A 25,764-nucleotide genomic window follows, 5' to 3' on the forward strand; every position below is an offset into this window, starting at 1 on the left:
TCACCAAACATTTAAAAATTGTATGAAACAGAAGGGTAAACACTGATATACCTATTCATGTGTATTCTTTTTACAGTAGGTACAAAACTTCTATCAACATTGAGCATTGTCGAAATATGCCAACATCAAAAAGGAAGTAGTCACGTGACAAAATAGTAGATACTCACACATCGACTGGGAGGACATGGATCTAACTGAGAATTAATTACTTTAATGTTGTGTCTTTCTTTCATCTATCTCCAAATGTCTTGCAAAGATCATGATTCAAGGATGCTGGAGATCAGCACTGAATGCACTGTACAAGAAAGAGCTCACCATGTTTTCCACGCAACATGTCCACATATTGGCAGAGCCGGGGATGAGAGATGGCCTTGAGGAGTTGGAATCGTCCCAGAATCCTGATGGAGTTTGGGGTGAGTGGAAGCCCGTTGCTGCCGCACACGTCGTGTGGAAGTGCTGAGGCAAAAAAAGTGAAGGCTCCAAGCTGGGCATCTTTTAGCGGGAACATTTTCCTCTCAATTCAGTGTCATTGCAAATCTGAGCAGAAAAAGAAAAGAATACACAAAAGATTTAAGGAAGTGTGGGATGAAAGCTGCCATTTCAAGTAGCTAAGACGGCCAAAACAGTAAAGTGAATCTCCTTTGGGTGAACAAAAAGCTTAAAGAGACATTACTTTTGTACACACAAATGCTAAACAGTAAATACCACAACCTCGACCTAAAAAAGGGGTGAATTAAAACCATCAAGACTGAGACTGATAGATTTTTGAGTAAGGATATGAAACAATGGTAGGTAAATACAGTCAAGTTACAGAGCAATCATGATCTAACTGAACAGTGAAACAATCTTGAGAGACCCAATGATCTACTCACGTTCCTATGCTCCTATATCCAGACACCTGCAATTCACATTGAGGAACTAGCAAACCATTAAATAAATGTGATCAAAAATTTGTTTTTATAATTATAGATACGAAGAAATGCAAGTTACCACAGCATTTTCAAACACCATTTGTCAAAGTATTTGCAAATTATTGCTTATAAAACTGTACAAAAACACTCAATGGCTAACCTAAATGCAAAGAAATGAGAATGAGAGGAGGGCTGAGTTCAAGCACAATAGAGATAGTCACTTTACTTTAATATTCATTCACAGGATTTGGGCATCATTGCCTATTCTCAACTGTCATGATTTGGAGACGCTGGTGTTGGACTGGGATGTACAAAGTTAAAAATCACACAACACCAGGTTATAGTCCAACAGGTTTCATTGGAAGCACACTGGCTTTTGGAGTGTCGGATGATAGATATAACCACACTGCTGTTAGGAAGGCAGTTCCAGGTTGTGACCCAGGGACAGTGAAGGAATGGCAATATAGTTCCAAGTCAGGATGATGTGTGGCATGGTGGGGTGGGGTTGGGGCTGGGAATTGCAGCGAGGATGTTTCCCTCCCTCGTCATTGTCTAGGAGGTATAGATTGCATGTGTAAAAGGTGCTGTTGAAGCAGCCATGGTGTATTACTGCAGTGCATCTTGTAAATGATGCACAGTGCTGCTGCTGTGCACAGAGAGTGCTTAAAGTGGCGGGTGAAGTGCCAATCAAGTGGACCTCTTCAGCCAGAGAGTGGTGAATCTATGGAATTCACTGCTTAAGAAAGCCTTGGAGGCCAGGTCATTGCGTATACTTAAGACTGAGATAGATAGGTTCTTGAGTATTTGGGGGATCAAGGGTTACAGGGAGAAAGCGGGAGAATGGGGTTGAGCCATGATTGAATGGCAGAGCAGACTCATTGGGCTGAATGGCCTAATTTCTGCTCCTATGCCTTATGACTGTTTTGTCCAGGATGGTGCAGAGTTGATGGAGTGTAGTTGGAGCTGCACTCATCCACAGTATTCCACCACACGTAACTCATGGCAGTAGATAGTGGTCAGACCCTAGGGGAGAGAAGAGCTGAATAACTTGCCTCAAACTGATACTATATAACTTCAACCGTATCCTACAGTAGCTTTTTTTTGATGCACTTGTATCTTATAAATATTTCAAAGCATTTTTGGTGATATTATCAAATATTTTGAAAGCATTTTTGCCACCATTAGAGAACTAGAGAGCGTTGGCACTGCCCTAATCTTTGAAAGTAAGTGATTTGACTGCCAACAGCTCTATTGTGCATTGTATCTTTCCACACGGTCACACACACTTCCACTTCAGCAGCTGCAGTGACACACTCACCTAGTGACTAGGAATCCCAGCTCACATTGATGTGGTACTATTGGGAAAATAGCAGCTGAGCTTACACTTAACCAACAGTACCAAGAGAGATTATTTGTCTTGTTGTTCAATGAAGTTGGGTGCATGTGAATTGGCTGCCTCATTTATCTGATGAGTAGAATGAAAGACCTACAGTAAGATAAAGCTTTTTAAAATCTCAGGATGCCCAAACGGCCAGCAAAGTACTTCTGCAATGTAGTCACTGTTGTAATATAGATACAATGGTGAATATATAGCAATTCTTAGCTGAAAAGAACATTGGGATGTCACTAAATAATGAATATTCATTTTATTTTATTCTAGAGATGTTCGATAACAACTTATTCATGAAGATTTGTAAAATTATATTTCATAACTGTTCAAATTTGACTTTATCAAAATTACTATATAGTTCAAATTCATTCCATGTAGTACATGGCAGTCTGAGGTGCGTCAATGCAATTCCAATTATACATAACATTTACAATTTATATTCCATTATAATATACTGACCAAGGTGCCAGACCCTTGGTATAATACAGCAGGGAGACCTTAGAAAGTGTCTGTTCCTCACTGAACCTCCATAGTGACTGTCTCAGGTTTTAGTATCGCCTGCAAATCACCCTGGGCTGTGTCATCTGCCAGTCTACAAAACGCCGGCATGGGAAACTCTGCGCTGGAAGATCACCGAGTTTCAGGTAGACTAAACAGTGCCTTTTAGAGTTGATGGTTAACCAGCTGCCTATGTTATTTGTCATGGTTTGCATCTATGGGAATGGGCCATGAAGCACAAAACCTTGTGTCAAGGACCTACTTGAGATGAACATTGCAGAAAACCACTGCATCTCTTTCCAGAGCGTTCTCACAAAGGCTTATTCTAGCAGGAAGTGGACAATGGTGTTTCCTCACCACCGCTGCTTTGAGGGTACTGTGCAAGAAGCTTAAGACTCGGGACATGCAGCATGGATATGACAGGGATGGACTTTCTAACAACCAGTCAAGCTGCATCTTAGTGCTTATCTGAAAGTTCTGGCTGTGAGGCATTCCACAAATTACTAGAGCAGTGTTCTCAGGGCGCCAACCAAAAGGCTCAACCATCTCCTTTTTGCAAGTGCAGATCCATCCCAGATGTGGTCAAAGGAGTTTCTCTACATAAATGTCGACAAAAGGGGGGCAGGCAGCATGGCACAGTCCAAATGGGTGGAGCATTCTGTGGCAATGGGACTCTGGTCAGACTGCATTTGGAATATTGTGAGCAGCTTTGGACCCTTTATTTAAGGAAGGATGTGCTGGCCTCGGAGTGGGTCCAGAGGAGGTTCACAAGAATGATCCTGGGAATAAAGGGCTTGTCACACAAGAAGTATTTGTGAACTCTGTGTCTGAACTTGGAATTCAGAAGGGTGAGGAGGGATCTCTTTGAAATGTACAGAATACTGACAGGCCTGGATAGAATGGACGTGGAGAAGATGTTTCCACTAGTAAGAGAGATACAACCTGAGGGCACAGCCCCAGAGTGAAGGGACGTCCCTTTAGAATGGAAATGAGGATGAATTTCTTCAGCCAGAGGGTGGTGAACTGTGAAACTATGATAGATGGTTGTGGAGGCCAAGACATTGACTGGCAGAGTATTTAAGAAAGTGATGGATAGGCTCTTGAATAGTAAGGGAATCGAAGGAGAAGAAAAGAGAATAGGGTTGAGAAACATATCAAGCATGATCGAATGGCTGAGCAGACTCAATGAGCTGAATGACCTAATTCTGCTCCAGTACCTTCTGGTATTATGGAATAGACATCCTCTGCGGCACTGGGAACTGATTGAACCTCAGCAAGTAGGAAAATTGGTGCTTGTAGACTGACATATACACATATCTTTATAAAGATGCACACTGAGGGTTAGATTTTCTCTCTCCCTTGTCCAGAAATTAATATGTCTCTGCAGACACAGATCACTTTGCACCACTAGACATGATGAAAAATGCATGGTAGAGAGTGGGGTATGGACCAGAACACTGCAACATACAGCAACACTGAGTGTATCTTGCAGCTGATGATTGGGTTTTTAATCTGCAATAGACAGTGACATTCACTGCTACAAAGCCAGATTTTATTTTACCATGTTACATGTTCCTTTCAGTTTTCCCCAGCTCCTCCCAACCATACTCTCAGCACTATCAAATAGCCTGATCATGTCTGACACCCACATTCTGTGATAAAGAAGAAATACTCTGCATTTCTTCTTTCCATTTTAAAAACAAGTGGAATAAAAGATTAAAATTTTTATCAGTAAGTAATGCAAATCAGTACGGAGTTTGCATGCCTAACAGCAAAGTCTACAAATGCACAATTTGCTGCATCTGGATTTTCAATTAGCCACACTACACCACTGACTATCACATTAAACAACAATATTTATCAAGTAATGTTTTTCTCTCTTCTCCTTCCAAGACAATAAGCTTGTTTCAACTGAAAGCAGCATCTGCTGATGTCATCACAAGTCTCACCTGAGAGTTTCAAGTTAATGAGGTAGCATTACTAAGCAATGGCTTACAGTACAGTAAAGCAGAAGATACCATACCCAAGCATAAAGTTAAAAAGGTAGAAGAGGGCTTTTGGGACACAGTGGTAGTGTCCCTGCCTTTAGGCCAGGAGGTCCAGGATCAAGTTCCATCTGCTCCAGAAGTGTGTTACAACAGCTCTGATTGGTTGATTGGAAAATACTTGTGAAAGCAAACACATTTTATTCAAACACATTTCAATAAATCTGAAAACTCTCTTTACGCAAAGAGTTGTGGGAGCATGGAATGCGTTGCCAGCAGCAGTTGTGGAAGTGAGGTCATTGGGGATATTTAAGAGACTGCTGGACATGCATATGGTCACAGAAATTTGAGGGTTCGTACATGAGGTTTACCTTACATGAGGCTCAATGGTCGGCACAACATAGTGGGCTGAAGGGCCTGTTCTGTGCTGTACTGTTCTATGTTCTAAACAGAGACCCCAGCCTATTGCAATTCCTATTGTGGATAATTTGAACTAAGTGTTTGCATGGCTGTTAAATTTGAAACCAAAAACAAGGCAGCAGAAATTATTTATGACAGATCAGAGTTTTAAATTAGCACTAGACATCTCCTCACCAAACACCAAATCTTTCCTCTGGAGACTTGTCCAATCACTTTACAGCTGGGAAATGGGAAAAGGACAGCAATTTAAGAAGTCTTCACAAATCTCAGTGAAGACAATCTTTCACTAAATTAATTCTAAATATTCTCAAACTCCTTATTTTTACTGTGCAAGGCTACAATGCATGTTGTCCATGCAGAGTTAACAAGTCACCTTGATTTACTTTCATTAAGGAAATAGAACAAGTTAATAAATTAGGTTCATCATTATCATTTATCTCCCTCCCATTTATCTCTCCACCCCGGAGGCTCCCTGCCTTCATTCCCGATGAAGAGGTTTTTGCCCGAAACGTCGATTTTCCTGCTCCTCAGATGCTGCCTGACCTGCTGTGCTTTTCCAGCAACACTCTAATCTAGACTCTGATTTCCAGCATCTGCCGTACCCACTTTTGCCTTCATCAAAAAATTGTTGACCTCTCGCCTTTATACTAGCGTCACGGCCCAATTGACAACGTGAAGCAAAACGCAAAGTAGTAGAATTCAAGAAATGTACTCACCATCTGCTCTTAAGTGCATAAACAGGCAGGGGTTAATGAAGGACATTCCAACTTTGCTTCATGTTCAAGATATGTAATATAAAGGCCAATTGATCAGCATTTGGTATGAGTTACAATTAGGAGTGTGGTACAGAGATAAAACCCCAAATGCCTTCTGGATATAAACATTTGAAATTAGAACTCAATGTCTGACCACTAAAATAACTTGGAACATTTAGTTGATGAAGTAATTATCTGCTTTCATTCCTTTTCCCTCTCAGTTTCCCTGCTTCTGTCCAACCATTGATTGCTCACTCTTTCCTTCTCTAAGCAGTTGCGCACTTATTTTTCTTTTCCTTTCTTGAAATTCCATTTTCTGTTTGCCTTCTTACCATGAGGATCAGTAAGATGCTCTCCATGTTGGGCCAAAAACTTCACTGCATTCTTTATGTCAGAGAGAGTTCAGTAAAATATTAAATTACTTCAAATCTCAGTGACTTGCTCAATTGAGTTTCAAAGTCACGAACTTCCAAAAGGTGGAAGTTAACATAGTTCCACTTTTCTAAATGGGTTTAAAAGCCAACAATCATAAATATTTCAGCAGCCCTCCTCACAAACATTGAAAAAGAGGCAGAAACTGTGCAGATGGAAGCTACAATCGCTCCCCATCATGGGTATAAACCTGGTCATCAGGTGTGAGGCACTGTCATTGCTGTTATACGTGGCACAGGTCTGGCCTATTCCCAGAACCTGTGCCACTGCAGTCACCCGGGCCATCTTCCAATTTATATGGAGATCAAAGATGGACCGGGTCCGAAGGGATTCTATGTATAAAGATCTGGGCAATGGGGAAAAAAGCACAACCAATGCCACCCTCACCCTGATGGTCACCTTTCTGTGTGGCTGCATCAAGCTGTGTGTGGATCCCCGGTACGCAAACACCAAGTATCACTACATACTGAGGTTCTACCTGTCCCCGGTGTTGCGAAGGAATGCTCCGAGTAGTTGGACTGTTCCGTCTCACCTATCCTTCGTGGAGAAGTTTATGAAGAAAAACACCTATGACCACAAGTCCATCAGGAAGTGGTCAGCACGTAGTGTCCTTGAGACACTTCGGGAAAAGGAGAGGGCGGATCCTGTCAAGCGGTTCCCTGAGCAGACTGCCAAAGCCATTTGGCAGAATACCTCATCGCCAGAACTTTCCAACAAGCACCAAGACAGGGCTTGGCTAGTGGTGAGAAGGGCTCTGCCTGTGAGATCTTTTATGCACGCTCGGACTCTCTGCCGCACTGCACGCTGCGTTCAAAGCGGCTGCGGGAGGTGGGGGGGGGGGGGGGGGGGAAAACGAGACTGTCACACACCTCGTTCTGGACTATGCCTATGCAGAAGAAGTCTGGAGAGGAATGCAGTGGTGTTTGTTGAGGTTCGTCCCGAGCAGCTCCGTGACGCAGGACTCCGTACTCTACAGTCTGTTCCCCGGGACGCACACCAAGACGAACATCAATTGTGCCTGGAGGATCATCAATTTGGTGAAGGATGCTCTTTGGGCAGTCTGAAACCTGTTGATCTTCCAGCTGAAGGAGTTGACCCCAACTGAGTGTTGCAGACTGGCACATTCCAAGGTCCAGGACTACGTGTTGAGGGACACATTGAAGCTTGGGGCAGCTACCGCCAAGGTGCGGTGGGGAAAGACCACCGTGTAACATCTGCCTGCCTAAAAAGAACAGGGGGCTCACCCAGACATTTGGGCTCTGCTGACGCCTCAGCAGAAGAGCTGGTTAGTAAATGTACAGACTTCTATATAGGAAAAATAAATTTCAAATGTCTGTATGTAAAGCAATATAATGTGTGCACAAGAATGGCATGACCAATTGTATAGAGATCCAAATAATTTTATGAATAAAGTATATTTTTGAAATTAAAAAAAAGAAAAAGTCGAAGTTGCCTCACTTTTGATGGCTTGCATTTGCCCACAATGCACTTTGCATGTAAATTTCTAATTGGCTGCATGGTGGTGATTACTGATGATGGTCAATATTTAAAACAAAAATAAAGTCATAGTCATTTGGTGTTAAGATGGTCAGTTGTGTGAGGTAACACTTCTGGATATAAGAACAAAGAAGGATGTAAGTTGCAAAATGATAATTTAAGATTGGTCACATCACTCGTAATTCACAGACCAAAACTAGCTTCCAAACTCCTACTGGAGGTTACATTGAGCATTTAGCATTGGTGCCAAGCGCTTACAAACAGATCAAACGTCCTGGTTCTTGAAGGAATAGAAATGCTTCCTAATTAGCCTAATTGGACCAATGCCAAAGCACATTTTTTTCAATAGGATAGCCAATCAGTGCTGTCCACTTGAGAAACATTGAAGAAATGACCCCTCCCCAAATCACCCATACCAAAAATTCATATTGATCTATGCTGCCTCTATTTTATTCATGACATATGCATACACACACACACACACACACACGTCTAAGGGATGGATTTGAATTTGCAGATTTGTATTTGCGGATACATTCTATTTTGTTCAAAAAACACACACATGTGAGTTCATGTGATATTTTGTAAATTCCTACTTTGGAAACAGAATCAGTCTGACTCAAGATTGGGACACAGACAGACTCCAACCTCACATCTTTAATGCATTGTCTGAGCTGAGGTGTCACTTTTTTTTTAATGAAACCTTAAGCTATCTCAGGAATGTGACTTGAAAGAAGTCCTGGGATTTACAAATCAATGAATCAAAACCTGCAACCCATTCTAAGTTATTAAAGACTTAACAGCAATCTAGGTTTATTCAATACATCGTATCAGTTATATGACACTTTGATCTTTTACTGTAAATTCTGCGTCCTATGATCCTGCTCCACTAGCTACCTGACGAAGAAGTAACACTCCGAAAGCTTGTACTTCCAAATAAACCTGTTGGACTATAACCTGGTGTCATGTGATTTTTAACTTCTTTTTCATTCATTCACAGGATGCAGGATGACTGGCTAGGCGAGTACTTATTGTCCATATGTAATTGCCCAGAGGAGTGTTCAAAGTCAATTACTTTATTGTGGGTCTGGAGTCACATGTACGTCAGACCAAGTAAGAATGGCAATTTCCTTCCCTAAAGATTATTAGTAAATTAGATGATTTTTTTCCAACAATCAACAAGGTCATCATTAAAATCTTAATTCCAGGAGTTTATTGAATTCAAAATCCACTCTCTACCACGGTGTGATTCGAACCCAGAACATTTTTTAAAGAATTTGACCTATTTTTCTAATCAACCTGTTCAGAGACGTTATTAGACAACTCTGGAGCAGGTGGGAGGATCCTGGGTCTCCTAGTCCAAGGGTCGGTGTCGTCCCGTTTCCCCCTCCCCCCTCAGTCGAAGCAAAATGCTCAGAGACATAGTATAGTCTTACCTCCTTCATCTTTACTCCAGGCCCTGGAGGGAGAGAGAACAATCGCCCATGTGCACAGGGACATGAGTTCACAGACTTCTCTGGAACAACAGTTTCTCAATTAACCATATAGTCACTTTATAGGAAGGAGCATCCAGATAAGGCAACATACATATTAATTGGGTAACCGTTACAATCAGCGAGTGTCAATGACAAAGATTAAGCCATCTGCTGTTACACAATGAATAACTGACTTCACATTATTAAACTGACCTCACATACTAAATGCTTCCAGTATTGTTACATGGCTCTACATAATGACTGCTTTTCCACCTTGTTAACCCATTACCCTTGCCTCCAGCACCCCATTGCTAACTAAGTTCTTATTTGATCTGAATCATGCTCTGCTGAACCTCTTATTTCACAAAACTCAGAACTTAACTCTTTCCCTGCCCACTTATACCCAATATATATTCGCATAGGGACACAACCACTGTGCCAAAAGAGTGCCAAGGTCTCTGAATTAATACCAGTAGGCCATCATTTCTCCCAACAATGGATCTTTACACTGAGATAAGTAAAGAATGACTTATACTCATAATGCACCATGTATAACCATTGCTCGATCCAGAGTGCTTTATAGTTTTGAAGTATTATTGCTGTTGTAATGTAGGAAACTCTGCAGCCAATTCACTTGGACAATTGGATAACTTTAGGTAGAACACAGAACAAAACTGCACAGCACAGAAACGGGTCCTTCAACCACAATGTTGTGCCAAACAAGACGCCAAATTAAACTAATCCCTTTTGCCTGACCTTGGTCCATAGCCCTCCATTCCTTGCATTCATGTGTTGATCTAAAAGTCTCTTAAAAGCCCCTATTGTAGCTGCCTCCATGACCAAAATGACAGTGTGTTCCACACTCCTACCACTCTATGTAAAAATAACCTTGTTCCTCACGCCTCCTTTGAACTTGCCCCCTCCCCCCTTAAATGCATGGCCCCTAGTTTTAGATATTTCAACTCTAGAAAAATGATTCTGATCGTCAACCCTATCTATGCATCTTATAATTTTGTAGACTTCTATCAAGTCTCCCTTCAGACTCTGCCGCTCCAGAGAAAACAACCTGAGTTTTTCCTAACCTCTCCTTATAGCTCATAGCCTCTAATCTAGACAGCATCATGGTAAACTTTTTCTGCATCCTTTCCAAAGCTTCCATATCCTTCCTGTAATGTTGTCGTCCATTTCCCTATACCTGTATCAGGTGAAGCAAACACTCAGAGACACAGGATGGCTTTACCTCTTTCATCTTTCTTCCGGGCAATGGAGGGAGAAAGAACAATCGCAGATGTGCACAGAGACATGAGTCCTTGGTCTTCTCTCGAACAGCAGATTATTAATGAATTATATAGTCACTTACTGGGAGCAGCCTCCAAATAAGGCAACACCTATATTGATTGGGTGACTGTTACAATCAGCGATCATCAACAGTAAAGATTAAGCCATCTGGCATTATACAATGAATGTTTCTTCATCTTGTCAAATGGCTTTACATAAGGAATGCTGTTTCACCTCGTCAACCTACTAGCCTTGTCTCCGGCACCCAAGCAAGTTCTTATCTGGTCCAAGTCATGCTAGCCGAGCCTTTTGTCAAACAACCCTAAAGTTAATTCTTTCCCTACCAGCTCATACCTTATACACTTTCTCAATGTAGCGATCAGAATTGAATGCAGTAAGTGTGGCCTAACCAAAGTCTTATAAAGCTGCAACATAACATCCTGACTCTTATACTTAAGCGAGGAGCAAGTGAGGACTGCAGATGCTGGAGATCAGAGCTGAAAATGTGTTGCTGGAAAAGCGCAGCAGGTCAGGCAGCATCCAAGGAACAGGAGAATCGACGTTTCGGACGTCCGAAACGTCGATTCTCCTGTTCCTTGGATGCTGCCTGACCTGCTGCGCTTTTCCAACAACACATTTTCAGCTCTTATACTTAATCCCCAATCAATAAAGGCAAGCATGCCATACACCGTCTTTACCACCCTATCTACTTGCGTGGCCATTTTCAGGATTTGAACTTCAAGATCCCTCAGTACATCAGTGCTGTTCAGGGACCTGCCATTAATTGTATACATTTCCTTAACATTCGATCTCCCAAAGTGCAGCACCTCACACTTATACAGATTAAACTCCATCTGTAACCGATCCATATCCCACTGTATGCTTTGACAACCTTCTACACTATCCACAACTCCAGTGATCTTTGTGCTGTCTGCAAACTTACTAACCCATCCACCTATATTTTCAACCAAGTCATTTATATATATCACAAACAGCAGAGGTCCCAGTATGGATCCCTGCAGAGCACCACTAGTCATGCACCTCCAGCCTGAAAATCACCCTACCACCAATAAAACTATACCTCTGCCTTCTATGGGCAAGCCAATTCTGAATCCACACAGCGAAGTCACCGTGGATCCCATGCATCTTAATCTTCTGGATGAACCTACCATGAGGGACTTTGTTGAAAGCCTTACTAAAATCCACATAGACAACATCCACTGCTCCACTCTCAATCACCTTTGTCACCTCCTCGAAAAAATTCAAGTTAATAAGACATGACCTGCCCTTCAAAGAGCCATGCTGACTGTCCCTAATTAAGCCGCGTTTTTCCAAATATGCGTAAATCCTATCCCTAAGAATTTTCTCCAATAACGTTCAAACCACAAATGGGAGACTCACCAGCCTCTAATTTCCTGAATTATCTCTATTTCACTTCTTGAATAGAGAAACAATGTTAACTACTCACCAGTCCTCCTCGACCCCTCCTGTGGCTAGTGAGGATACAAAGGCTCCAGCAATCTGCTCTCTTGCCTCTTTCAATAATCTGGGTTAGATACCATCAGGCCATGCAGACTTATCCACTCTTCAGAAGACCCAACACCACTTCTTTCTTGATCTCAAAATGCCTTAGCATATTAGCATGCTCCACAGATATTTCACTACTCTCCATTTCCTTATCCTGGGTAAATACTGGTACAAAGTACTCATTTAGAACCTCACCCACATCCTCTGCCTCCAAGTACAAATTCCCTTCTTTATCCTTGAGTTGACCTACCTTCTCCCCAGTTATCCTCTTGATTTTACCATATCGATAGAATCCTATAGGATTGTCTTTAACCCAACTTGCCAAGGTCATTTCATGGTCCCTTCTTGTTCTCCTAATTTCGTGTTTCAGTTCCTTCCTGCTTTCTTTATATTCCTCATGGATCCTGTCTGATTTTACCTTCTTAAGTCTTAAAAATGCTTTTGTTTTTAACCTTTTGACTAAATTCATTAACTCCCTCATTATCCAAGGGTCCCTTACCTGGCCATCCTTGTCCTTCTTTCTGACTGGAACATGCTGGTCCTGAACTCTCATCAGTAGGTCTTGAAACAATTTCCACATGTCAAATGTGGACTTACCTGATTACAGCTCTTTCCTAGCTCCTGCCTAATACTGATGTAATTTCCCCTCCCCCAGTTTAGTATCTTCCCACAAGGTCCTGATCTATCCTCATTCATAACTATCTTAAAACCTAAGGAGTTGTGATCACTGTTTCCAAAATGCTCTCTCACTAAATGGTCAGTTACCTGGCCAGAATCATTAGTCAGTACAAGATCCAGTATGGCTCCTCCTCTACTTGGATGATCCACATACTGTTTCAAGAAACCCTTTTGGATGCACTAAACAAATTCTGCCCCATCTAAGCCTCATGCTCTAAGAGAGTCTCAGTCAATATTGGGAAAGTTAAAATCACCCACTCTGACATCTGGTTTTACTACACCTTTCCATAATCTGCCTACATGTTTGTTCCTCAGTGGATATTGGGGCCTTTGGTATAATCCTATCAATCAGAGTGATTGCACCCATCTTATTTTTGAGCTCTACCCATATTGCCTAAGTGAAAGAGCCCTCCAGTCTGTCCTCTCTGAGTGCAGATATAATATTATCCCTGATCTGTAATGCAAATCCTCTATCTCTTACCTGTCTTGCTATCTCCTCTAAAGCAACAAAACCCTGGAACGTTGAGCAGCCAGTCCTGTCCCTCTCTCAACCAAGACTCTGTAATGGCTGCAACATCATAGCCCTAAGTGTTGATCCAAGCTACCTTACCTATAATACTCCTTGCGTTGAAATATACACACTTCAGCTCACTAGTACCATCATGTTCATTTACCTGTCTCTGCCTGTCTTTTCTTTCTGACTTACTGGTCCTAATATATACCTTCCCCTCCATCCCACCACCTGATGCTCTGGTTCCCAGTCCTCTGCCATTCTTGTTGAAACCCTCCTGAGTAAAACTAGTGAACCTCCCTGCAGGATATTGGTTCCCTCCCATGCCCCAGAAGACGTCCCAATGATCTAAGAATTGAAAGCCTGCCCCCTGCACCAACTCCTTCACTTTCCTTTCCTTTCATTAGTTCACTTCCTTTTGTGCCATTAATTGAGGGATGAATTTGGGCCTCCAGAAATAGTACCTCCAAACAGGTTGATTAGAAAATGTCTCTTTCCAAATTTACAACCAGTTGGGAATGCACGTTTTCAGAAGAATGCAAGGGAATTTCAAGCTGACCTAGACAGGGCAAATCAATTTTGTAGGAACATAGCAGATGGAACATAATATATTTAAATGGGAGGCTATTCACTTTGGTAGAAAACGTACAAAGGCAGAATCTCTCTCAAGTGATGAGAAGTTCGGAAGTGCTGGTATCCAAAAGAACTTTTGTCTCCTTGTTCATGAGTCACTAAAAACTAGAATGTGGGTGCAACCGTCAGTGAGGAAGGCAAACAGTATGTTGGTAAAAACAAGGACTGCAGATGCTGGAAACTAGAGTCTAGATTAGAGTGGTGCTGGAAAAGCACAGCAGGTCAAGCAGCATCCTAGGAGCAGGAAAATCAATGTTTCGGACAAAAGCCCTTCATCAGGAAGGGATCTTGCCAGAAATGTTGGTTTTCATGCTCCTCGGATGCTGCCTGACCTGCTGTGCTTTTCCAGCACCACTCTAATCTTAACAGTATGTTGGCCTTCATCGCAAGGGAACTTGCACACAGGAAAAAGATGTCTTGCTGCAGTTGTGTAGAGCCTTTGTACATACGTGCTCCCCTTATCTAAAGATTGATATGCTTGCCATTGAGGAAGTGCAACAGAATTTCATCAACTTAATCACTGGGATGTGGGCTGTCTGATGAGAAGACAATGAGGACACTGGGACTGTATTATCTAGAGTTTGAAGAATAAAGAGTGATCTGACTGTATCTTAAAATATGATGTGGGAATGAAAATATGACATTTGCTTAGGCTGGTGAATCTAGAACAAGCGAACAATTTCAGAAGAAATGGTAGGCCAATCAAGACTAAGACGAGGAGTAATTTTTCTGCTCGGGGTGAAACTTTGTACTTCTCTTGCTCAGGCAGGTGTAGAAGCTCAATCACTGAGAACATTCAAGGCAAAAATTGTTCAATTTATGGAGAATCATGACATTAAGGGATATGGGGATACCTTGGGCAAACTTTGAGGTAGATGATCAGCCATAATTTAATATAATGGCAGAACATGCTTGATGGGAGTATTCCTACTTCCATGTCCCTGCACTTGCCCCACCTCTGAACACAGAGCTAGTTTATCTCAAGACATTTCCTTCATCATGCCTTCTTTACTATTAAAATGTCTCTAAATTCTAATTGCAAAAAAAAACATGCCTGCCTTAGAAACTGCACAATGTTCTTGGCAAGAACAGATAACAAAACTAAGCTTTGTAAACCAGGATTTAAAAAGTCTGACATAATTACGACTTTTCAGTCACATTAGTTTACAAGAGAAACTGTCAATGCTCTGCCTGCAGGGAATAAAAATGATCCAAACTTACATGACAATTATTTTTCTTTTAACATAATACACACGATCATAAAAAGTCATGAGCACAACCCAGTGCATCACGCGAACCAGCCTTCCATCCATTGACTGAACCTATACTTCCCATTGCCTCAGGAAAGTAACCATCGTAATCAAAGATCCCATCAACCCCGGTTATATTCTCTTCCACCCTCTTCAGTTGAGCAGAAGTTATAAAAGTTTGAATACATGCACAAACAGATTCAAGAACAGCTTCTTCCCTGCTGTTATCAGTCTTTTGAATGGACCTCTCAAAGATTTCACTCTCTGCACCTTCTCTGTGGCTCTAACACTGTATTCTGCACTATGTTGCGGCTGTACAGGACATTGATTAGGCCACTGTTGGAATATTGCGTGCAATTCTGGTCTCCTTCCTATCGGAAAGATGTTGTGAAACTTGAAAGGGTTCAGAAAAGATTTACAAGGATGTTGCCAGGATTGGAGGATTTGAGCTGTAGGGAGAGTCTGAACAGGCTGGAGCTGTTTTCCCTGGAGCGTCGGAGGCTGAGGGGTGACCTTATAGAGGTTTACAAAATTATGAGGGGCATGGATAGGATAAATAGACAAAAGGTCTTTTCCCTGGGGTCTGGGAGTCCAGAACTAGAAGGCATAGGTTTAGGGTGAGAGGGGAATGATATAAAAGAGACCTAAGAGGCAACATTTTCACGCAGAGGGTGGTATGTGTATGGAATGAGCTGCCAGAGGAAGTGATGGAGGCTGGTACAATTGCAATATTTAAGAGGCATTTGGATGGGTATATGATTAGGAAGTATTTGGAAGGATATGGGCCAGGTGCTGGCAGGTGGGACTAGACTGTATTGGGATATCTGGTCGGCATGGACCGAAGGGTCTGTTTCCATGCTGTACACCTCTATGACTATGTTGTCACCCCCAACCCGATGCATGATACAAAGTACAATCTGCTTGTATAGCATGCAAAACAACACTTTTCACTATAACTCAGTACATGTGACAACAATAAACCAAGTCAAAAGAAAATGTATACTCAGCAGATGTTGCAGCATTTGTGCAGGAAAACTAAGAAGTTAACATTTCTGTTCTGTAACCCTTCTAAAAACTAGGTCATAGAACAGAAACATTAACTTGACTTCTCTCTCCACAGATGCTGACAGACCGGAATTTTCTGCCATTTTTTATTTTAATTCCAATTTCCAGCATCCAAATTTTCTTTTCTTCAGAATACTTTAGTGGTAATAGCCCAAAGCTACAACCTTTGGTTCTAACCTGGGTCTCCATTCTACTGTTTCAGACTTGAGCTACCTCCCTGGTTTCTAATTAAAGCTTAGACCACAGAGAAAGCTCTGCCGAAACACATGTCCTGTCAACAAGACTGTAATCTTTCAACTTCAAAGCAAAATGTGTCTCTACCATTGAAACTACCCCACTTCTAATACAGCGATGAATCTAATTCATGACTTCATTTTCAGAACAGAGTTCTCTTCTTACTGGCCTGCATATTATCTCAAAACACTGTCCTTCTTAAAATTTATTCAGATGATATGCAAATGGTGGCTGGGTCAGCATTTATTGTCCATCCCTAATTGCCTTTAAGACAGTGGTGGTGAGCTGCGTCCTTGAACTTCTGCAACCCGTGTGCTGTAAGTAGACCTTTAGGGAAAGAGTTCCTGGATTTTGACTGTGCAAAACTGAAGGAACAATGATAATATTTTTAAGTCAGGAGGGTGAGTGGCTTGGAGGGGAACTTGCAGGTGGTAGTGTTCTCATGTATCTGCCATCCTTGGCCTTCCATACAGCAGTAGTTATGGTTTTGGAGTGTGCTATCTAAGGAGTCCTGGTGAATTTCTGCAGTGTGTGTTGCAGATGGGATATACTGCTGCTACTATGTGTCAACGTGAATAGAGTGAGTGTTTATGGATGTAGCATCAATCAGGTTGGCTGCTTTATCCTCCAGGAGTCCAGTTTCTTAATTGTTTGATGGAGCTGTGCTCATACAGACAAGTGGAGAAAATTGTATTGCTCCTAACTTGTTTCGTATAGATGGTGGACAGGGTTTTGGATGTGAGTTACTTACTGCGGGACTGGAGTAACAAAGGCTGACAGGGGTTCTGATAGACACCTATGACTGTGATGGACGTAGATTGGATGAAAGGGGGCAATAATCAGAGGACATAGATTTAAAGTCCTATTCCAACTGGACTGGATTTAGAACCTGCCTTCTTGCCCTAATTATGTTGGAGATTGTAACATTGTGGGCTGAATCTGCCTTCATGCAGTGAACACAAAAAGTTGATGTTTTTCAATTCAAATGTACTGCGCCTGCAATTGTAACTGTCCTTCTCAATATCATTGATGTTGATGAGAACCAGAATTGTCCCTATGTGACTAATCAGTGTGGCACTTCCCACTAGATTCTTAATTCCAGAGAGAAAATATCAGAGAGTACTTTCCAAATATAGTCACTGCACGACCTAATTTGGCATATCTGCCTGAATACCAGATGCAATTACCTCAATTAATCTTTTCAGCATCACTGCCGTAGCTTAGTGACAAACACTGCAAAAAGTCAGGTTTAAGTGAAGAATTTCAAACCAGTACAATACTGGCCCTATTTCAATGTGACTGACACGGATTTCTGTCACTGATGTTAGGGGAACAGCTGCAAACTCAGCATGGTGCCCCAAAACAGAAGGTCACTTTATGCTGAACACTGTAGATCAAAGTTAGGAACCCATGGAATGAGAAATGTTTTGGAAGATTTACTCTTAAGTATAGAAACACATTTATTTAGCATCCATAAGAGTAAGTTCTGATTGAGCACTCTGCAGCCAGTGAAGTACTTTGGATGTGTGAAATTGTTGCTTGTCAGCAGGGTGGCTCAGTGGTTAGCACTGCTGTCTCACAGCGCTAGGGACAGGGTTCAATTCCAACCTCGTGTGACTGTCTGGGGTTTGCACATTTCCCTGTGCCTGCGTGGGTTTCCTCCGTGTGCTCCGGTTTCCTCCCACAATCCAAAGATGTGCAAGTTACGTGAATTGGCTGAACTAAAATTGCCCAGTGTTCAGGGATATATAGGTTAGGTGCATTAGTCAGGGGTAAATATAGTGGAATGGGTCTGGGTGGGTTACTCTTTGGAGGGTCGGTGTGGACCTGTAAGGCTGAAGGGCCTGTTTCCACACTGTAGGGATTCTTTAGTAGAAAATGCAGCAATTCTAAGTAATGGTTAATGAACAAATTTCGGCAAAGATACCAGGAGTATTTCCCTGCTTTTTATCAACTATCAAAACTGAATCTTTATTGTATGCTTGGGTGAGTTTATAGGTTCTTAATTTCTAGTCTCATCTGATACATATTGAACAGTGCAACACTTCCCCAGCAGCACTGTGTTAGACAGGATCTTAAAACGCACAACGTTCTGACTTTGAAGCAAGAGGGCTACCACTGAGCTAACCTAACACAAGTCAGCAAATACTGTCATCACTCTAAGACAAGAAACATATCCTAGTCACAGTAAATGCACTTTCAAGTGACAAACCTCATCAGGCATGTGTAAAATACATGGTAATTTTCTGTAAAAATAGTCAAACTATGTGGACAAACCACAAATGAGACAGCATAAATTAGCTGCTATATTATCCAAATTAAGGATGAGCTCTGAATTTCAAACAGAATGCAAGAAAACTGGATACTCCTCAAAGACTGATACAATTTACAGCAAAATAACTAAATTACAGCCAATATGCACACTGCAAAAATCCTCTGGTTATGATAGGTCTCCAGATTATGAGGTTTTGTTACTTTAGAGTCATAGAGATATACAGTTGGACCCTTCAGTCCAACTCGTCCATGCCAACCAGACATCTTAAATTGATCTAGTCTCATTCGCCAGCATTTGGCCTGTATTCCTCCAAACCCTTCCTATTCATATACTCATCCAGATGCCTTTTAATTGTAATTATTGTAATTATTGTAATTGTACCAGCCTTGACCATTTCCCCTGGTAGCTCATTCCATACATGCAACACACTCTGTGCGAAAAAGTTATCCCTTAGGTCTCTTTTAAATGTTTCCACTCTCAGACTAAACCTATGCCCTCGTTCTGGGCTCCCCCCAACTTGTTTGAAATAAAAAAAGTTGGTCAGATGTAGGTGAGAAAACTGCCCTACTCTTACTCAAATATAGTAATGGGATATTTTTCACCTCCAAGTGACATTTTATAGGAAAATAATACAGCATTCTGCCACTTCTGCACTGAACCGACAAATGATATTACATGCTCTAGTCTCTGAAATGAACCTGATCCCATGATAATTTGTTTACAGGCAAGAGGTCTGCCATAGGCAAACCTTTACAATGATAAATATCACAACAGAACAATCTGGTTGTGCGTCAATGCAGAAGGAGGGAATCAAGGAAGTCAAAGATGAAAGCCAGACAAGAATAGTAATAGAGAAAAAGTTGCGACCGTGAAAAAAACATTAAGAAAGAAAAATAAACTCAGTGAGAAGTTATTAAAGTATTAGGGGAGGTACAAAGAAATTAGTAAGGTTTGTGGCAGAACAGAGAGACAAATATAGTGAGACAGGTGAATAAATGCCAATGTAGACGATGCTGGAGAAACACAGGAGATCTAGCAACATCTCTGGAGAGACAAATACCAATTCATCTTCAGAACTGAAGTCATATCAGACTCAAAATATTTCCCTCTCCACAGATGTTGACAGACCTTCTGAATTTCTCCAATGCTTGGTTTTGATTTCAGATCTTCAGTCGATGCAGTACTTAATTTTAAATTATCTTATAAACTTCCTCTGAACTACCTCCAATCAGTTTACATCCTTGCTTAACAAAGAGGAAAAGATACTGAAAGAAAGCAGAGTTGACAGACAAGGCAAAACAGTTAAGATTGGAGTAGCAAGGAATGAAGGACATACCTACAATGAAACTAAGAAAACCCAGCGATCAAGCCCATATCCAAATCATTCACATTAAAGGGAAGCTCAACTTAATTAGTTATTATGTAATTCTGGAGGTACAAATCAGGATTAGTCCAGACTCGAAACTATGGGAGTGGTGATATCAGGAACTGTACTTATTTGTAAAGTTTAAGAAGCAATTTCTAGTGGCAAAGTGTTAACTTATGAGGAGAGGTTGAATATATCCAGGCAACATATTGGACGCATAGATGGGAATTGTGAATTCGAATGCTGTCGAATGAATGAATGGTGAACCACACCCAAGAGAAGTGACAAGTTATGATAAGGAATTAAATGGGCCTGCTGGAGCTGGATGCAAGTGCTCACAAGGTGAATGTGCTTTAACATAAAATTGTTATCATTCTTCAACAACATCTTACATTACCATAGCACTTTAAAGATAATAAACCATCCCATGTTGGCCTTGTCAACGAAAAGAAGTGAAACAGAATAATTAATTATCTAAAGCAAAGCGACTGTTAGATAGAAATCACCAACATTTTATTCCCCAGTTTACAGCAATTCAACTTCATCCCTCAGCACAAAGCTAGTTCCTTACCATTTGTCTCTCTTCAGGAAACAGCCCGTCGCAGGGCACCAGTGCACACTGGAACTTGTAGTTCTCCGAGTTTAAACAGAGTACAGGTCGGTGCACCAGGACTACAGCTACCACAATGCTCGGCCAGAGCGCGCCGCGTCAGTAAGTCAAGCCCCGTCCCTCGGGGGGGGGGGGCCCACGCCGCTTTTCCTTCTTTCGGGAAAGTAACACCGGAGCGACGGTGTTTCATATTCGGATCGCGGGGATCTTTTGTTTCTCTGTGGCCAGGTGAGATTATGCGGGGTGTGAGTGGTGGGTGTAAATTGTCAGGCTTCAGACAGGCAGCTGTAAGGCGGCATGCGGAGGCTGTCAGAGGCCCCTGGTGTCAGGACGGTAGGAATTTGATGTGAGTAACGTTCCTCCCCCACAGACCCCCCCCTCCCTCCCCCTCCCCCTCCCCACACCCCCAACCCCCCCCCCACACCCCCAACCCCCCCCCACACACCCCCAACCCCCCCCAATCACTCCCTACCCCCCCATCAATCCCCACCCCCACAACACCCCATCAATCCCCACCCCCACAACCCCCCTCCCAGCCATCACTCCCCACCCCCATCACTCCCCACCCCCATCACTCCCCACCCCCACAACCCCCTCAGCCATCACTCCCCACCCCCACAACCACCCCCCCAGCCATCACTCCCCACCCCCACAACCCCCCCTCCCAGCCATCACTCCCCACCCCCACAACCCCCCCCTCCCAGCCATTACTCCCCACCCCCATAACACCCCCAGCCATCAATCCCACCCCCACAACCACACCCCACAGCCATCAATCCCCACCCCCACAATGACCCCAGCCATCAATCCCCACCTCCACACCACCCCCCCAGCCATTACTCCCCACCCCCACAACCTCCCCAGTCATCAATCCACAACCCCCCCAGCCATCAATCCCCATCCCCACAACCCCCCAGCCATCAATCCCCATCCCCCCCCAGCCATCACTCCCCACTCCCACAACCCCCACAACCCCCCCCCCAGCTATCACTCCCCATCCCCACAACCCCCCCCAGCCATCACTCCCCACCCATACAACCCCTCCCCAGCCATCAATCCCCATCCCCACAACATTCCCCAGCCATCAATCCCCACCCAACAACCCCCAGCCATCAATTCCCACCCCCATACCCCTTCAGCCATCAACCCCCTCCCCCACACACCCCCAGCCATCAATCCCCTCCCCACAGCCACCCTAGCCATCAATCCCCATCCCCACCCCCACAACCTCCCCCAGCCATCACTCCTATCCCCACCCCCACAATCCCCCCCCAGCCATTAATCCACAACACCCCCCCAGCCATCACTCCCCACCCTCACAACCGCCCCAGCCATCACTCCCCACCCCAACATCCCCCCCAGCCGTCAATCCCCACCCCAGCACCCCACCCCCACAACCTCCCCCACAGCACACCAATCCCCACAACCCCCCAGCCATCAATTTCCAGTCCCTATCCCACCTCACCCCCATAACCCCCAGCACAATAATCCCTACCCCCACAACACCCCTAGCCATCAACCCCTACCCCAAGCACCCCCCAGCACACCAGTCCCCTACATCCCCACCCTCCTGAGCCCACCTAACATCCCCACCCCCACAATACCCCAGCATATCAATTCCCCACACACCATCCCCATCCTGCCACAACCCCCAGCACATCATGCACCCATGCACCCATTCCCCCCCAGCACCCCAACAACCCTGCCCCATCCCTCAGCACTCCACAATCCCCAGCCCCCACATCCCCCAGCACCCCACAACCCCTGTGCCATCACCCCAGCACCCTCACAAACCCTGCCTCCATCCCCCCCAAGCACAGTCATAACCCCCACCCCCTACCCCAACCCTAGCACAACCCCTCATGCCCCCCCATCAATGCCACCACCCCCACATCCCCCACTGGCACCCTCTCCACCCCCACCCTCCTTAACCTACATCCCAGTCCATTTTACTTTCCTCCTTACCCCATACCCCATGTCAATCTTGCCTCCTCCTTACTGTACTGCACTTGTTGATCCTGCACTGTCCTTCCACCACCCTCGCATCGATCATGCCCCCTCCCAAACTCTCCCCCTCCTACCGCTCTGTCAATCTTACACTCTCCCCCCACCACTCTTCCCGCCCGCCCCATCAATCTTTAACCCTCCCCTCAATTTGTCAACCCTCTTTCAACCCCATCTGTCCATCTGTTGATTCTCCTGCTCCTCGGATGCTGCCTGACCTGCTGTGCTTTTCCAGCACCACACACTCGCCCCTTTTCCCTCAGTCAGTCTCCCGTCGCCCCAAAACCCAGCATCCATCTCATCCCAATTTCACTCCTTCTCACAACTCCTTCCCCACTTCTCCCACGTCTATCTCCCCCCATCTCCATTTTGGTTTGGTATTAAGAGAAATGCCTGAAGGGTTGAAGGGTAACAGGAGAAGTTAGCAGTTGGATCGAATTGGTCATATTTTGGTTTTGTTTACAGGGAGAACACGGACAGGAGGGCGTGAATTTTCATTGGAGAGTTATGGACAATGATAGTTCAACATCTTATACAGAAAAAAACATGTTTATATTGCACCCAAGCTCCCACATAAAACATGAGTTAAGGACGTCACTACATTTTCTCTTAAAGTTTATTCAGTGAGAGAGCGTCACTGATAATGCTGTGGGAACTTTCTGATGAACTTGAAATGCTGCCAGGGTAAACATGCATTGTCTTTTTCTTTTGGTTTCAAGTTAATCGGATGATTTAAGTGGTCCTGAAAGTTTCTTTTCAGGGTGAGGGAAGTGCAAAGTGTGTTTAGGATCACTGTTAAAATGCTATGGTTTCAGTTGTTAGAATCACAGAATTGTTATGGTGCAGAAGGGCATTATTTGGCCTGTCATATCCGTACCAGCTGTCCAAATGAACATCTCATTTAGTGGCATTTTCTCCAGAACCTGTACATTGTTGCTTTAGGTCAGAGTATTGAGTATCGGAGTTGGGAGGTCATGTTGTGGCTGTAGAGGACATTGGTTAGGGCCACTGTTGGCATATTGCATACAGTTCTGGTCTCCTTCGGAAAGTTGTTGTGAAACTTGAAAGGTTCAGAAAAGATTTACAAGGATGTTGCTAGGGTTGGAGGATTTGAGTTATAGGGAGAGGCTGAACAGGCTGGGGCTGTTTTCCCTGGAGCGTCGGAGGCTGAGGGGTGACCTTATAGAGGTTTACAAAATCATGAGGAGCATGGATAGGATAAATAGACAAAGTCTTTTCCCTGGGGTCGGGGAGTCCAGAACTAGAGGGCACAGGTTTAGGGTGAGAGGGGAATGATACAAAAGAGACCTAAGGAGCAATGTTTTCACGCAGAGGGTGGTACATGTATGGAATGAGCTGCCAGAGGAAGTGGTGGAGGTTAATACAATTGCAACATTTAAAAGGCATTTGGATGGATATATGAATAGGAAGGGTTTGGAGGGATATGGACCAGGTGCTGGCAGGTGGGACTAGATTGGGTTGGGATATCTAGTCGGCATGGACGGGTTGGACCAAAGGGTCTGTTTCCGTGCTGTACATCTCTATGATTAAATAATCATTTGAATGCCTCAATTGAACCGACTTCTACCATACTGTCAGGCAGTCCACTGTGGGCAGCACGGTGGCTCAGTGGTTAGCACTGCTGCCTCACAGCATCAGGGTCCCGGGTTCGATGCCAGCCTCAGGCAACTGTCTGTGTGGAGTTTGCACATTCTCCCCGTGTCTGCATGGGTTTCCTCCGGGTGGCCCGGTTTCCTCCCACAGTCGCAAAGATGTGCATGTCGGGTGAACTGGCCATGCTAAATTGCCCATAGTGACAGGTGCATTAGTCAGAGGGAAATGGGTCTGGGTGGGTTACTCTTCGGAGTGTCGGTGTGGACTGGTTGGGCAGAAGGGCCTGTTTCCACCCTATAGGGAATTAAATCTAATTCCAGGCCCTAATCACTTTACATGAATGTACTTTTACTCAATCACTTTTGCTTCTTTCATAAATGACTTTAAGTCTGTGCCCTTTTGATCTTGACCCTTTCATGAATGGGGCTGAAAATGTGTTGCTGGAAAAGCGCAGCAGGTCAGGCAGCATCCAAGGAACAGGAGAATCGACGTTTCGGGCATAAGCCCTTCTTCAGGAATGAGGAAAGTGTGTCCAGCAGGCTAAGATAAAAGGTAGGGAGGAGGGACTTGGGGGAGGGGTGTTGGGAATGCGATAAGTGGAGGGAGGTCAAGGTGAGGGTGATAGGCCGGAGTGGGGTGGGGGCGGAGAGGTCAGGAAGAAGATTGCAGGTTAGGAAGGCGGTGCTGAGTTCGAGGGATTTGACTGAGACAAGGTGGGGGGAGGGGAAATGAGGAAACTGGAGAAATCTGAGTTCATCCCTTGTGGTTGGAGGGTTCCCAGGCGGAAGATGAGACGCTCTTCCTCCAACTGTTGTGTTGCTATGGTCTGGCGATGGAGGAGTCCAAGGACCTGCATGTCCTTGGTGGAGTGGGAGGGGGAGTTGAAGTGTTGGGCTACGGGGTGGTTGGGTTAGTTCGTCTGGGTATCCCAGACGTGTTCTCGAAACGTTCCGCAATTAGGCGGCCTGTCTCCCCAATATAGAGGAGGCCACATCGGGTGCAGCGGATGCAATAGATGATGTGTGTGGAGGTGCAGGTGAATTTCTGGCGGATATGGAAGTGTCCCTTGGGGCCTTGGAGGGACGTAAGGGGGGAGGTGTGGGCGCAAGTTTTGCATTTCTTGCGGGTGCAGGGGAAGGTGCCGGGAGTGGAGGTTGGGTCAGCATCCAAGGAACAGGAGAATCGATGTTTCGGGCATGAGCCCTTCTTCAGGAATGAGGCAAGTGTGTCCAGCAGGCTAAGATAAAAGGTAGGGAGGAGGCAGACTAAGATAAAAGGTAGGCAGGCTTTTCCAGCAACACATTTTCAGCTCTGATCTCCAGCATCTGCAGTCCTCACTTTCTCCTTTCATGAATG

At 44.0% G+C, this 25,764-nt stretch overlaps 2 protein-coding genes across 5 annotated transcripts in view; one reads left to right on the forward strand and one right to left on the reverse strand.

Annotated features, from left to right (window-relative positions):
• The window catches only part of tbck (TBC1 domain containing kinase), a 195,960-nt gene extending 175,167 nt beyond the window's left edge, over positions 1–20,793 (reverse strand). The window contains exons 1-2 of one of the 2 annotated variants that reach the window (XM_072583894.1): positions 20,752–20,793; positions 316–537 (exon numbers count right to left, since the gene is read on the reverse strand). In XM_072583894.1, coding sequence (XP_072439995.1) covers positions 316–508 — 193 coding nt within the window. In that variant the 5' untranslated portion in view covers positions 509–537; positions 20,752–20,793. Of the gene's footprint in view, positions 1–315; positions 538–2,229; positions 2,250–20,751 lie in introns of those variants that run through there. The other variant, XM_072583895.1, reaches the window with a different exon arrangement.
• Positions 20,794–20,873: 80 nt separating this feature from the next.
• aimp1a (aminoacyl tRNA synthetase complex interacting multifunctional protein 1a) overlaps positions 20,874–25,764 on the forward strand; it is a 66,578-nt gene continuing 61,687 nt past the window's right edge. The window contains exon 1 of one of the 3 annotated variants that reach the window (XM_072583902.1): positions 20,874–21,018. Coding sequence is in view for 2 of the 3 variants with exons in the window: in XM_072583900.1 (XP_072440001.1) it covers positions 23,438–23,478 (41 nt within the window). In the remaining variant the exon portion in view is untranslated. Of the gene's footprint in view, positions 21,019–21,076; positions 21,137–23,268; positions 23,479–25,764 lie in introns of those variants that run through there. The other 2 variants (XM_072583901.1, XM_072583900.1) reach the window with 2 other exon arrangements.

Source organism: Chiloscyllium punctatum, chromosome 14 (genome assembly GCF_047496795.1).
Source record: "Chiloscyllium punctatum isolate Juve2018m chromosome 14, sChiPun1.3, whole genome shotgun sequence".
Taxonomy (NCBI): domain Eukaryota; kingdom Metazoa; phylum Chordata; class Chondrichthyes; order Orectolobiformes; family Hemiscylliidae; genus Chiloscyllium; species Chiloscyllium punctatum.